The following is a 14,235-nucleotide window of genomic DNA, read 5'->3' on the forward strand; positions in this document are numbered from 1 at the left end:
ACAAAACAATTGTGTGGCTAGTAGAAATGTTCAGTGACCTGGCACAGTGGCATGTGAGGAAAAAAACTTAATTTTAGACCCTGCCTATGTGTAACAAAAGCATTGCATTTCACATAAAGCCACTATTACAGGGAAATATTCATGTGTAAACACTAATCTTTACATCCCTACAGTCAATATGCAATATAACCCTCTGCTGGAGAGTCTGGATCAATAGGAAACTGTCAAAAACAACCAATAATGTTGTCACAAAGCAATCAGTAGCATGAAAGCACCATAATGTAATGGACAAGAAGAAGATTTAGCAACTGCAGCAGCACAAGAGCAAAGTTAGCATAATTAGCACAATTAGCAGAGGCCGAGACAACCACAAGCAGACTTTAGAGAGCAATAATCCACACGAACAATGGCTGAACACAACAAAGACACAGGAGACACCAGAGGCCTGTACTACGAAGCAGGATTTGGCGTTATCGAGGTAACTTCAGGGTTAACCCTGGGTTTTCGGTACTACGAAGTTGGTTCACTTCTTACCGGGGTAGATCTCCATGGTAACTTATGCTGAACGGCTAACCTGCTCCGTTGCAGGTTATGTTCCAGATAAGAGATCAACTCATCGCCTACTGACCAATCAGAGCTCAGTGCGGTGATTGTATGATAATATTACACACATATGAAGAAGTTTAAGTCATAATCAGACTAAAAACAACGCAGTTTAAACTGACAAATACAGGAAGGACAGCTGACTTTATGCAGAGGGTGTTTACCGCTTTGAATTATATTTTTATATTTATTTATTTTTACTTGCTCTTGAGTCCGTTTCACACCGCCAGAGAGGGGAGAAGCAGGTGAAAGGATCTTTAAATACTCATAGACGCATTTTACTGTTCGCAGGATTAAAAGACGTGTATTCCATTCATCTATTATTATCGTGAACGCTATTTTATTTAGACAAGTACACTGTGGCTGTTTTCGAAACCGCATACTATACTAGTAGTACGTACTGATTTGGCCAAAATGTAGTATGTAGTATGCAGTATGCGAACAAAAGCAAAATCTCCAGTATGCCAAAAATACCCGGATGACGTACTGATTTGGAAAAATTCTCCAGTATGCATCAGACCAGTCTACCTCGCCTACTGTATCCCACAATGCAATGCGCTGCGACGGTCACTTTTTGGAAATTTTTGTAATGGCGGAAATGACGGACGTCAACATCCCGGTGACAGCGGTGGACAGGGAGGAATATAAATGTAAAAATAGCATATTATTTTTAATATAATATAAATGTAAAAATAGCATATTATTTTTAATATAATATAAATGTAAAAATAGCATATTATTTTTCTAATTTAATGTAAGGACAGCAATTCATAAGTGCTACTGTCTATCTGTAACGAACGTAATCTGTCCTACTAACGTTAACTTTACCCATAGCAAAGCCGTAACTTTTAAGTTTTTTTTAAGCTTTCCAAAACCGGAAGCCCGCGAAACTCGGCCTCGCGTACTACAAAATAAACCGATTCACGTTCCATACTGCATACTACTGAGGATGCGCAGTATGCAGTATGTACTGCATACTGCATACTGCGCTCCTCAGTAGTATGCAGTATGTACTGCATACTGCATACTGCGCTCCTCAGTAGTATGCAGTATGCGGTTTCGAAAACAGCTTGTGTGTTTCTCAGTCTGGTTTTGAGCGCGTTCACATGAACGAGGAGGTGTTTGCAGCTCCTGACCAATCACAGACATGGACAAGTCTACTGTCAGCAGACAGACAGGCAGAGAGAGACATTTAACAAAGGAAGAGTAAACTATATTAGACAAATACGAAAAGTTAAACACTTAATCCAGACTAAAAAACACAGTTGAAGCTGCCAAATGCAGAAAGAACAGCTGGTAAAAGAAAAAACTCTGATGTGTGAATGCGTAAATTAACAGACTTATTCATTTAACGGAACACTCAAATGTCAGATATGCTGTCTAAACATAAATAGTGTTTAAGAGTGTAGTAGATGAATAGACTACTCATCATTTTACCCTGGGTGTAACACGTGGTGTCTATCATCTTTTAAACCTTCTTTCACCTGCGTCCCCCTCCCTGACGGTGTGAAACGGACTCAAGAGCAAGTTAAAAAATATAAATAAAAGAATATAAATCAAAGCGGTAAACACCCTCAGCATAAATCCAGCTGTCCTTTCTGCATTTGTCAGTTTAAACTGTGTTGTCATTAGCCTGGATTATGACTGTAACTTCTTCATATGTGTGTAATATTATCATAGGATCTGTGCACTGAGCTCTGATTGGTCAGTAGGAGGTGCTTTCATAGAGTTGATCTCTGATGCTGAACGGCTAACCTGCTCCGGAGCAGGTTAGCTGTTCAGCATAAGTTACCATGGTAAGAAGTGAACCAGCTTCGTAGGACTGGAAACCCTGAAGAGTTAACCCTGAAGTTACCTCGATAACCATAAACCCTGCTTCGTAGTCCAGGCCTCTGGCCTCAGAGCTAGTTGAAGTGAAACATACCTTCCAGGTTGAAGTGGTTTAGGATGACAGAGGATTCTCCTGCAACAAACACGATGTTTCTTCACCCACAAAGTCCTCTTGAAGCAACATGATGCAGCTTTTACCAATTTAGCTGATTATAAAATGCTTTAAACACAAGCAGGAGGTGTTAGCAGTTAGTTAGCTAGCTAGCAGGACAGCAGAGCAGAAGAGCAGTTGGAGTGCGTCACGTGCGGTGTTGCCAGATCTTGCGACAGAAACCCCCAAAAGAAGAAACTCTCCCCCCAAAAACATCCCAAAACAAGCAACCTTACCAATGGTGTTTTTACTAAAGTAAAGGTAGCTAGAATGGTAACTGTGGTAGTTTATTTGTGGTTATTGATTTGAAAACTACTGGCTGACTTGAATATGTCCAGCTGATTCCCGAGAAAACGATCAAGAGCTGCTGCAGGTGCCTAGCAACGGTTGCTAAGGGCAACTGACGTCAGGTCGTAGTGAGCTGTGACGTCAGGTCAGAGTTTAAAATGGGGCTCCTTTGATCTGTGACGTCAGGTCAGAGTTTAAAACGGGGCTCCTTTGATCTGTGACGTCAGGTCAGAGTTTAAAACGGGGCTCCTTTGATCTGTGACGTCAGGTCGGTTGCATTGATCTCAGGTTTGGCTTTGAAGATAATTTTACTTATAGGAGAGAATAATTCCTGCCATCATTGCAGGCTGAGCGACTGAGAGAGCAGGACAGTAAGAGCAGGACTAGCAGGGTAGTAGGAGAATTTGTTTTACAGCAGGATTTTGACAGAAGTTCAAAAAAGCATCAAAGATAATCATAATGACTAGAAAGATTGCAATGGAGATTCTTCGTCCTGCGATTGAATCCTTTTTCCAAAGGATCACAGCTGAACAGCAGGCATTGCTGAAATCAGGTGCAGCTGATGAAGCCACACAAGTGATGTTGGCAAATATGATTTTGGAACTGATTTCAATATTGGCAGAGTCCATTTTGCCTCAGGACACGACCATGTCTAAGGATTGTGTTCTGTCCCGTCTGGGAGACACACTCCCTCGGACTCTTGCCTTGGTTCTGGACGTGGGCATCGAAATAACATGCGTCAATACGATTTCCTTGACCGACTTAATTGCTGAAGAAGTTGCAAAACAGGTCAACAGCTCATCAGCAGAGGATGCGTCTTACCTTGAGTCTAAGACACTTGCTGAAATGGTCAGTCATGCATGCCAGATGTTTAAAACGTTCATGGGCAAAATGAAGTGCACACCTCGACAATCACCGAGGCCAGAGATTGCAAGATCTTCTTCCTGCAAACTCACCAAATTCCGCCATTTGGACCGTCCCGCAAATCAGGACACATCTGTAACTGATGGACAACAGCGTGGTGACGACAGCTTTGTGGCTGCAACCACAAAACTTGCACAGAAAATAATTAGGGAAGAGCTCAGGGAAATCACCAGACCTCTTCTAGATGATATGCACAACACCGAGCAAGAGCTGCTGCAGTGTGACACCGAAAATATTGCAGCTCAGATCGTTCAGTCAATCAGCGACGAGGTTGAGAGTCTGGCCAGTGCCTGCCCAGAACCCAAAAAAGTGAGGAAATTGAAATTGAAGGGACTGGCAAAAAAGATAAAGACCTTTTTTGCCACACAGTTTGCCAAACTGTCAATTCATCGATGCGCAACTGAGCTGAAGAAAAAATTCTTCCCCAACTCCGAAGCTAAAAACAAGGATGAGATTCAGGAGTTCATGAGTGATTTTACCTCTACAGTTCTGTCAAACGGTGATGGAAAACAAAAAGCTCTGTTGGCTAGACTCAAAAACATTAGCAGTGGAAAAGACCTGGTCTTTACAAAGGCACTTTGTGATCTCCTCTACGATTACATCATGGAGGGGATACCTGACGTTGTGCCACAATCACTCATACAGTCAGAGTATGCTTCAATACGTGAGATGATGGAGGCTCAAATACACCGCAAAGTCTGGTGTTACTTTGGACTGCTGAGGTGGTGGTTGGCCACTTATGCTGGCATCCACGTTGGCCGGGCCACAGACGCTTTAAAGAACACCGATTTGGCAAAATCGATACTCACAGCATCTAAGCAGCTCAAAGCACAGATAGAAGAAAAAAAACACGCTGTCCTGCTTATTGTTGAGAAGCTGGTGGCGCGGATCTTCCGCAAAGTCAAGGTGAACTGCAAATTTGAAAACCCAAAGGTCATCGTTGAGCGCGTCTTTGAAAAAATATGGGCAGAAGTCGAGGGAGTAGAAATTGAAATCACCCCGAAAATGATAAATGAGGTCGACAAGACGATCCACAAGGACCTCTGCAAGAAGTGGGGCTCTGCAACAGGCGTGCTGGTCTCAATGATTCTGAACCAGACTGAATTTGATGAATACATAGCCTCCACTATAGAAAACCACCTGAAGACACCACCAACGGGTTGTTGCTTCACCACCAGCAAGTTCTTCTGCTGCTTCAAGAGCTTGAACACTTTATTTTCTAAGCGATAATGTATTAGTCCTGCCTCCCGCCAGTGATTGGCCTCTATTGGACTGAGACCAGTCTCTGTAGGACCAGTGATGGGCCTCTATAGGACAGACATCAGTCTCTGTAGGACCAGTGAATGTCCTCTATAGGAGAGACATCAGTCTCTGTAGGACCAGTGAATGTCCTCTATAGGAGAGACATCAGTCTCTGTAGGACCAGTGAATGTCCTCTATAGGAGAGACATCAGTCTCTGTAGGACCAGTGAATGTCCTCTATAGGAGAGACATCAGTCTCTGTAGGACCAGTGAATGGTCTCTCAGGGCCTCCTTAGTGGGCAGCAGTGAGTTGTCTACTTCAGTAGTGTGGGTTTTACTCCGGGTGCTCCGGTATCTTCCCACTTTACTTAAAACCATCAATAATAATAAATAATAATAATAATTATAAAACTGCTTCATTATTTAACCATCAAGGAGAAGAGTGTTGAAAGTCATTACTTCAGTGCATATGAATACAAGGAAATGGCTCTGAAAGTACAGTGGTCACAAACTGTAGTTAATGTTCATGTACGTGTGACAGATTTGGACTGAAACTACAATGCAACCTAATATGAAGCAGTGTTGACAACAAACTGAAAGTCCTTTTTCAAAAGGTGTTCATGTATTATGTCTATTATGTCACTCTAGGCATTTTGATGTTTGTCTGAATATAATAAAAAAAAGATATACCGTATGATCATGTGCAGCATTTCTAGGAACCTCCTTACAAACTGGAAAAAGAAAAGAATAAAAATGCAAACAAAGAAAAGCATTGCATTGTACTGTGTTCACATGTGTGAATGTTGTGTTTTGTATTTCACTCCTCAGCTTCAGTGCGACATCTGCATTTACTCTGATCTTCCACAACAAATTAAAGCTAAAGTTGGTAACTTTGAGCAAATATAATAAAAAATGTATTCTTATAAAACGTTCATTATATCCTGACAGTTATTTTGATCATTTATAAATCGTTTAAGTCATTTATCAAGCAAAAAATGTCAAACATTTGCTGGTTTCAGCTTCTCAAACCTGACGATTTTGTTAATGGTCTCTGTTTTTGATTTCATGTTTTGGGTTTTGAATTGTTGGTCAGACAAAATATGCAATGTGAAGAAGACATTACCTGGGGCTCTGGGAACATGTGATGGGCATTGTTCTGACATTCTTCTGACTATTAATCGACATAATCAAAAGATTAAGCAATATTTAAAATAAATATTAAGCTAAAATCGTCCGTTTGCAGCTATTGTTTGATACAACAGAAGTTTATTTCTGACTATTCGCCATGTTAGCACAACTTTAAACATAAAAAAGATCTTAGAACTAAATTGTGACATAAGGCAGGGCCCCTATAGATAGGAAATATTTCAAGAATCATTTTCCATGCTCATTAATAGACACACAGTGAACCTGCTTTGTTCAGTTGGTAATCCAGCCTGCTGTACGTATACGGAAGGCCTCACACAAATGTATAAATGCATGCATATCCCTGCTTTTTTAGATGGTCTAAGTTGAGTCATTGGTGTTTACATGGTAATGAATGCTTGTGTTGTTTGTGTGTATTGGATGTCCAGGACACACTGCTGGAGCTGCTGGGTGATGCGGTGGCGGCGGCAGTCCGGCAGGGGAAAAGTCTCGTGATCAGCAGCTTCCCCAGAGACCTGAGACATGCTGAGGACTATGAGGCCAAGGTCGGAGCCCCGGACTGACACACCTGTAGTCAGGAACATGAATAAAAGAAGAGAAAGTTGAAATCATGTTCATGCTCAGCTCATTTGATTTGGAACAAAATTTAAAATGACAACTAAATATGACGTATAGTAAAACATTATGGAGATAATGGTAGAAAATGGTGAAGCACAACAAACTGAAATGATGTGTTCAGAGGGACAATTATTTGTTTGTCACAAGAGCAGCAAATGGAAGAAAAATGTCCCTTTTTTCCTGATGCAGAGTGATAGAGTAACACTAACACTGATGGGATAACAGCACAGTGACATACAGTCACCTGCCGTCACCTGGACTTGTTGCTGACTTTCCTCCTCCTGTGCCTTGTGTGTCAGATGGGGGAGCCCAGCGCGGTGCTCCTGCTGAGCTGCTCGGCCGACACCATGTCCAGTCGCCTGCAGTGTCGCCGCGGATCCAGCTCCGGCCTCCACCCGGCCTCAGACAGAGACGGCGTCCTGCACAGGAGGGCTGAGAGCTTCTGCAGCGACAGCCAGGCGGTGGCAGCTCATTATGAACGCAAGAAGCTTCTGCACACGGTAACATTGTTTTTTTAGAGAGAAATTAGTTTTTATTCTGTGTGGCTGGATGCAGCTAACTCTGCCAGGGTCAGGGGTCAGGGGTCAGGAGCACTTCACCCATCAAATGAGAATTAGCTTACTTCTATCCACTTCATCTCAGCTGAAATTCATTCACATTTAAAGGCCCCTCAAACACATTCCTGCCTTCTTTTAAAGTAAAAGATTAGTTCCTCGAGTGTTTTTGTAGCCAAACAATTGCACCCTGGGTACAAAAGGCCCCAATACTTATCTAATTATCTCCCATATTTTTCTATTTAACATTCTGGCAGAACTTTTACTTTAGTTTATGTTAGGGCTGTCAAAGTTAACACGATACATTTTTAGGTTGTTTTAAAGCAAGAGTGAAGATACTGCTGTCATATGAAACTATAAAACCTAATGAATCCATTGGTACCAACCATGTCATACTAGTTTCTCGCGAAGGAGTCTAAATACGCTCCAAACTTACACAAAATTCTGGCGAGGAAAAACTGGAAATGCCTTTTTCAAAGGGGTCCCTTGACCTCTGACCTCAAGATATGTGAATAAAAATGGATTCTATGGGTACCCACGAGTCTCCCCTTTACAGACATGCCCACTTTATGATAATCACATGCACAATAATAAATATATACATACATTTGCACAACGCAAGCACATTTGCCCACTCCCATGTTGATAAGAATATTAAATACTTAACAAATGTCCCTTTGAGGTACATTTTGAACAAATAAAAAATGTGTGATTAATTTACGATTAACTATGGACAACCATGACCAACTATTTGAATCGATTGACAGCCCTAGTTTATGTGCATGATAGGACATAGTGAAGGAGTTTTTGGACACAGTGCAAGTGTTCGGTTAAAATAAATCAGGTTTCATGAGCTGTTTGAAGAAATATAATGCATGAACATTAAGTTTTTAATATTGCGTCACGGTCCATTACATATTGATTCATATCAGCTTCACACATCCAACTAGTCAGTGACTCCTCATGCCATGTATGGAAGCATCTGCATTTGTTATTCCTTAATTTTTCCTTTGATTTGTTACCAATCTGTATATAAACATACAAGAAAAATCAACATAAGGAACACGCAAACAGCTAATTTGCCTTCTTTTCCAAGCTTTATAGACAAAACAAATAAAAACAATAAAGTTAAACAACTATACAATTTTCATTTCTCTCTAATAGAAATGATTATTTTAGAATATATTTGGAGCTGAAGGCCTGGATGTAAGCACAGGGGTTAGCTCGCTGTGTGATTGATCCTTTCACTGACGTCTCCACTGACACGAGGGTCAGTAGATAATCACAGAATTTCTGTTCGGGGGTTGATCTGTCCCTTTAAAATGAGCCGTTTGAACGTTTAAATGCCACATCAGGTGTTGTGTGTGTGTGCAGGCTTTAAATGCCACAGCAGGTATTGAGGTCACCAGTCTGCTGTGAGCTCGCAGAGGTTGCACTGCGGCAGACTGTTCTGTCCTCGACTGCATATTAAGACACTGATGGTTTTTGAAAGGGCCTCGTCTCAGCACAGTTTGTCTCCGTCTGCAGGTTGACGCCGAGAGGTCGCCAGACGAAGTGTTCGCCCAGATCTGCCAGGTGATGGAGACCTTCTGATTTCTACAATTTCCTCCCCAAACTCTGCCGTCCAGAGGGGGGGGGGTCCACCTGTGAAGACCTTCTCTCTCTCTGGAGACTCGCCACACCACACCCACATAACATCACACCTGCACCAGACATACGCTCGTTGAACTGTGGTATGCATGTCCCCAAACACTCCCAGCAATCAGTGAAACCTCTTTCTGCTTTTGACACTGACGAAGCGCCTGGTTGTCACATTCTGCTTCATCCACTTGCATTGTCTCTCTCTTATATTGACCTCAATATATGCTGCCAACTGCCGGACCGAGGCAGGTAACTGTACTGAGAAAACAGCATTCCCTGCTGTGACTGAGAGCATGTTTCTAGTTGAATGTGAAATCTCTCCCACCGAAGGAGCAGAGGGAGGGTTCCCGCCGCGTTAGAAAGTGGAAATGTCAGTGTGCGCTCATGCTCTCATGCACAGCAAACATGCTTTATATCGTAACAAGCATGCAAGAATTACAATCAAGCTTAACTGCCTTTTGTGCATTCAATAAAAAGCAGAAAAGAGTATTAAAGAATATTGCATTTGTATGTTTCCAAGCTCATCGTGCAGGTGTTTGTTTAAGTCTGGTATTTAACATTCAATAAAGCCAGTGCATTTGCTAAGAGGAGGACTTCTGAGTGTGTGCTTTGGTGCTTTATGTGTGTGTGTGTGTGTGAGAGGACAGGGAATGGCCACAGCTGATCTGATATCGCCATCTGCTGGTGAGAAGATCACAACAAAAAGGTGCCGAAATTATATATAAAGTAACAAAGGGATAGTTTAACATACTGTTTAAAATGCACAAAAACATTTTGCCTGTGTGTATCCACCTTTAAGCTGATACAACACATGGATCCAAGATCAGCAATATTAGCTTTAACCGCAGCATGTGATGAGTCACGGAGCGTTTGAACCACCAAAGGTCACATGTTGGGAGCACAAACGGAAAGAGAAAAAAAAAAAAATCAGGCACTTGAACATTTTCACATCTTCTTGACTTCACCTGGAGGTTTCTACATTGCATCCATTCTAGGGCTGTCAATCGATTCAAATATTGGATCACGATTAATAGTTAATTGCGATTAATCGCAAATTAATCGCACATTGTTTATCTGTTCAAAATGTACCTTAAAAGGGAGATTTGTCAAGTATTTAATACTCTTATCAACATGGGAGTGGGCAAAATGCTTGCTTTATGCAAATGTATGTATATATTTATTATTGGAAATCAATTATTAACACAAAACAATGACAAATATTGTCCAGAAACCCTCACAGGTACTGCATTTAGCCTAAAAAATATGCTCAATTCATAACATGGCAAACTCAAGCCTGATGATTGAGAGGGATTCATTTAATCAATAATTAGTCCATACAATGTTTTTTAGTTAATTATTGCATATATTTTTAAGTAATCAAATCAACTAATGAATAATCTACTAATCGTTGCAGCTCTAAACTGCAGAACCATATAATAATAATAATAATAATAATAATACAGGAACCACAGGTGTAGAAACACTATTTTCACATACTTTTATTTCCACGGTTCTCCTCTAGCATTTTTTTTTTTACATTATTATTTTTTTTTACATAAGAACAGACTGTTATACACAGATATTGAAGCAGGGCAAAGGGGGTGAGGGAAGGAGACGAAAACCATACAAAATGGTGTCTACTCAAGCACAACAAAATCTATGTGTATAAAATTGTGGGTGTGTTCCACTGTGGAGGCACCAACCACTACCGCAATTCTTTTTTTTTTTTTTTTAAATAGATTAATAAAAATACAATCTTTTAAATGGACCTTTTTAAAGTGGACTGCAAAATTAAAGAAGATCTAGAGGCATGATGACTGGATCGATGATGTAGGACAATGTGGGTCGATGGCGCCACGCAGGAAAGGGAGAAGTTGTGGCCAGGTTCAGAGGTGGAATTCCCTTCCCCAGAAAAAGGAAAAATTCTCTTTTTAAAAATGGCACACAGCAACTAGCGCTGACTACTTTTCACCATATACTTTTACACTCAACATGATCAACAACGGCACACATTGGGGGGGAGGAGAAAAAAAAAATGAAAACAAAAAACTTTCCATACGTTCCCATTCGCCTGCCTTCAAAAACATTTGCTCTCCGTGCTGTAGTGCTTCCTTGTTAGACATGTTTTAGTGGAGAGAGCAAAACGGAAAGGAAATAGAGATGAAAGTGTGTGTCAGTGTGTTTGTGTTTGAAAGGTGAGAGAGCAGCGTTGTGTGTGACAGTGGTAGGGGATGGCTCCATGCTCAAACATGGGCGCACGGTCCGTTCAACACGTACAGGTCTGTGGATCAGCAGAACTTCCTACAGTCTGCGGCCGGAAAAAACACACCGACCTCGGCGTCACGCTCCACGCCGCCTAACTTCTCTCGCAGCAGCTCCCGCTGAGGAAGCTGCGACTCATAAATACTCAATCTACGGATACCTAGCTAGAACATTTTTCACTCTTGCATAACACGGAGACCACATACACACATACAAACCACCTATGTGTATCTCAGTTGATGACTTCACAGTCCACTATGACCACACATCTCCATTAGGTGGCGCCTCACCAGACTGATCGTCAATTCTCCAGTTTTCGAAGCAGCACAGGGAGGTAAACTGGAGGGCGATGAGGGGAAGAGGAGAAAGGGGGGGCAGCCCTCCTGGAGTCACAGAGCTCGGGAATGTCGGTGTGCCTTGTTTTTTGTTTGTTTTTTTAAAAATAGTGTATCGTTTCAAATCACAGATCCATTGATTAACCTGGCTGAGGTGGAGCAGGGCCCCCTTGTTCTGAGGAACCAACATGGCCGCCCTTTGCTTGAGTCAGGGAGGCCAGTTTACCAACAGCACCCCCCCTCCCCCCCTACCCCACCCCACCAGCAGCACTGTGGTCTGCTCTGAGGCCCCTGGCTGTCTGCCAGCCTGCTGGCCTTCCTGCCTGGCGGCGGGTTAAGCGGTTATCTTGGACTTGGAGGATGGAGCCATGCACAGAGTGGCCTGTGGGATATGTGGAGAGAGCCTGGAGCTAGAGGCGCCTGGGACCCTGTCATCTGTTGGCTGGAAAGTAGTTAGGGTCCAGGTAGTTGTAGCCTGTGCTCTGCGGCAGGCAGTAGTCCCTGTCCAGAAAAGTGTCTGCTTGGTGCACCGGTTCCAAGTGGTGGTTAGGCTTGTGGGTCTCTGTCTTGAACAAGCTGGAGGACGAGCAGGGAAAAAAAAAAGGGAAAATGTCAGTGAAAGAGCCGCTGTGTCAGTCTCACGATCCTGAAGGAAAGGAAGAGTTAAGACCCTGACACACCAAGCCAACGGACAGTTTGGGGCCGTTGATGAGAATCTCCACTCTGTATCTCTGCTATACTAAAAAAAACAACTTTAAATAAATGCCACTAAAATAACAAGACAGGAATGTCTGTTTTGTCTGTTCCAGTAAATCTAATACCTGACAAATAAAGCTCCGTCATCACATTCATGCAGTCACTCCCTTTCATTTAAAACAGTAGATATTAAAAGGGATACATTTTTTTTAAAAAAACACAGTAAAATCTATGAAAACATTTCTTATGGTAGACAAATCAATATTGTTTTAAGTTGCATGTCTGTATGTGGTAATTTCACTCTCATGACAGGAGGTGGAGGATCTCACCAGTCGGAGCAGTTGGAGCAGAAATCAACCGAGTTGTCCTGCGGACAATCCTGACAGTGCCACCTCACTCCCTGGATGGGCTCCATGCCGCAGACGTCACACTGCACAAAACAAACAAACACACACACACACATCCAACATGTTTAAAATAGTATAACACCATTAAACACTAGGGGTGTCACGATTTCGATTCCAAAATCGGAAATCGATCAAAATTAGCTTCCGATCACAAAAATCACAATTTCCAACATAAGCCACTGCGTTCTTATATTGTAGACTGTTTGTAGTCAAATTTTTGAAACACTTTCTAAAAAAAAGGGAGTCTCTTTTTAAAGAAGAATTTGAAAGTGTAAATGACAGTTGTCAGGGCATAAAACCAATGATCTGTTGATCTTTACCAATCAAGACTCCATAGTCGACAATGGCATGTTTAAATCAAATCGAATCGTGACCTTAAAGTTGAAAGTCAAATCGAATCGTGACACCGCTATTAAAAGCTGGTAAAAACTGATTGATAACTGAACAGCAAACACTGATTTCTTTGGACACTAACATTTGAATGTCGATATTGTCACAACACGTCACAGAGAAGGTAATATTTCGGATAAGGGAATACTACAGTAACTACAATAAAATATGTATTTTTAATTATTTATTTTTGGATTTCCACACTGTAACCAGAGCAGGTTTTCTACTATAAATCTATGCTATTTAATGGCTTCCTCTATTTTCGATGTGTGCTGCATTATGGGATATATAGTCCATCAACATCACAGTCAAAAATGGAGGAATTCTAGGGTGGATGTTTTCCTTTTTAAAAACACACCTTGTACCGTTTTCGGAACAGTGGGAACATGCTACGTACTCAGAACTGATAGAATTGGTGGAAACTGGACACAAACTTTGTCCCCGTTGATCGAATTACAGTATAATCCCTCTGACTCAGGATGTGATTTCATTACCTCTCATATATTGAGAGCACAGTTATATGTAGAAGTCCGGCTTTAATGCTGTCAGTGTGCTGTACAGAAGTGTGCAAAGTCTTCACCTTGTAGCCTGCGTGCCGCATCCCGGCCTTGTCCTCATGGATCTCCTGGAGCGTCTGTTTTTTCAGGCGCTTCAGCTCTAAAAGCTCTTTGTACTCTGGCAAATTTCTCAACTCCACAGGTATAGCCTCGTCATCCTGAGTGTGAGGGAAGGAAAGACAAACACACACAGAAAGATGATGACTGATAGGCGTCAGGGCAAAATATCTCGACATCACTCCAGGGATCCAATCTGATTATATTTCTAGATGTACCTGATATGAACCTGCAGACAAATTTGCTGCCACTATTGATCAATCTAATCTTAGCTGAACAAGAGCAACGTATCCATAAAACACCAATCTAGGTTTTCTTCTGTTTGGGCAATAATGTTGCAGTAAGCAGAGATCGTCTTTCGGCTGAAAGTACATTGAGTGCAAACCGCTGTCTCCTTCACAAAGACACCACTGCGAGCCTCCACCCAGCGCTCGAAATTAAGGATGTCCCGTTGTCCCGGGGACAAGTTCACAGTTCAGAATAAAATGGAAATATTATTGACACTTATTTAAGTTTTCTGTGAGATATGTTCAT

The 14,235-nt window shown here is 41.8% G+C and overlaps 2 protein-coding genes and 1 long non-coding RNA gene across 6 annotated transcripts in view; 1 reads left to right on the forward strand and 2 right to left on the reverse strand.

The window, feature by feature from the left end:
* Window positions 1-2,663, reverse strand: part of LOC119498305 — a 67,844-nt gene extending 65,181 nt beyond the window's left edge. The window contains exon 1 of the long non-coding RNA XR_005209102.1: window positions 2,528-2,663. This is a non-coding gene — a long non-coding RNA (uncharacterized LOC119498305). The remainder of the gene's footprint in view (window positions 1-2,527) is intronic.
* Window positions 1-9,588, forward strand: part of ak5 (adenylate kinase 5) — a 109,499-nt gene extending 99,911 nt beyond the window's left edge. The window contains exons 12-14 of the mRNA XM_037787072.1: window positions 6,613-6,729; window positions 7,102-7,302; window positions 8,884-9,588. Of these exons, the coding sequence (XP_037643000.1) occupies window positions 6,613-6,729; window positions 7,102-7,302; window positions 8,884-8,949 (384 nt within the window). The 3' untranslated portion in view covers window positions 8,950-9,588. The remainder of the gene's footprint in view (window positions 1-6,612; window positions 6,730-7,101; window positions 7,303-8,883) is intronic.
* Window positions 9,589-10,472: 884 nt separating this feature from the next.
* The window catches only part of zzz3 (zinc finger, ZZ-type containing 3), a 30,001-nt gene continuing 26,238 nt past the window's right edge, over window positions 10,473-14,235 (reverse strand). For all 4 annotated transcript variants that reach the window (XM_037786289.1, XM_037786287.1, XM_037786288.1 and 1 more), the window contains exons 10-12: window positions 13,668-13,802; window positions 12,620-12,720; window positions 10,473-12,170 (exon numbers count right to left, since the gene is read on the reverse strand). In XM_037786289.1, coding sequence (XP_037642217.1) covers window positions 12,026-12,170; window positions 12,620-12,720; window positions 13,668-13,802 — 381 coding nt within the window. In that variant the 3' untranslated portion in view covers window positions 10,473-12,025. The remainder of the gene's footprint in view (window positions 12,171-12,619; window positions 12,721-13,667; window positions 13,803-14,235) is intronic.

Source organism: Sebastes umbrosus, chromosome 12 (assembly GCF_015220745.1).
Source record: "Sebastes umbrosus isolate fSebUmb1 chromosome 12, fSebUmb1.pri, whole genome shotgun sequence".
NCBI lineage: Eukaryota > Metazoa > Chordata > Actinopteri > Perciformes > Sebastidae > Sebastes > Sebastes umbrosus.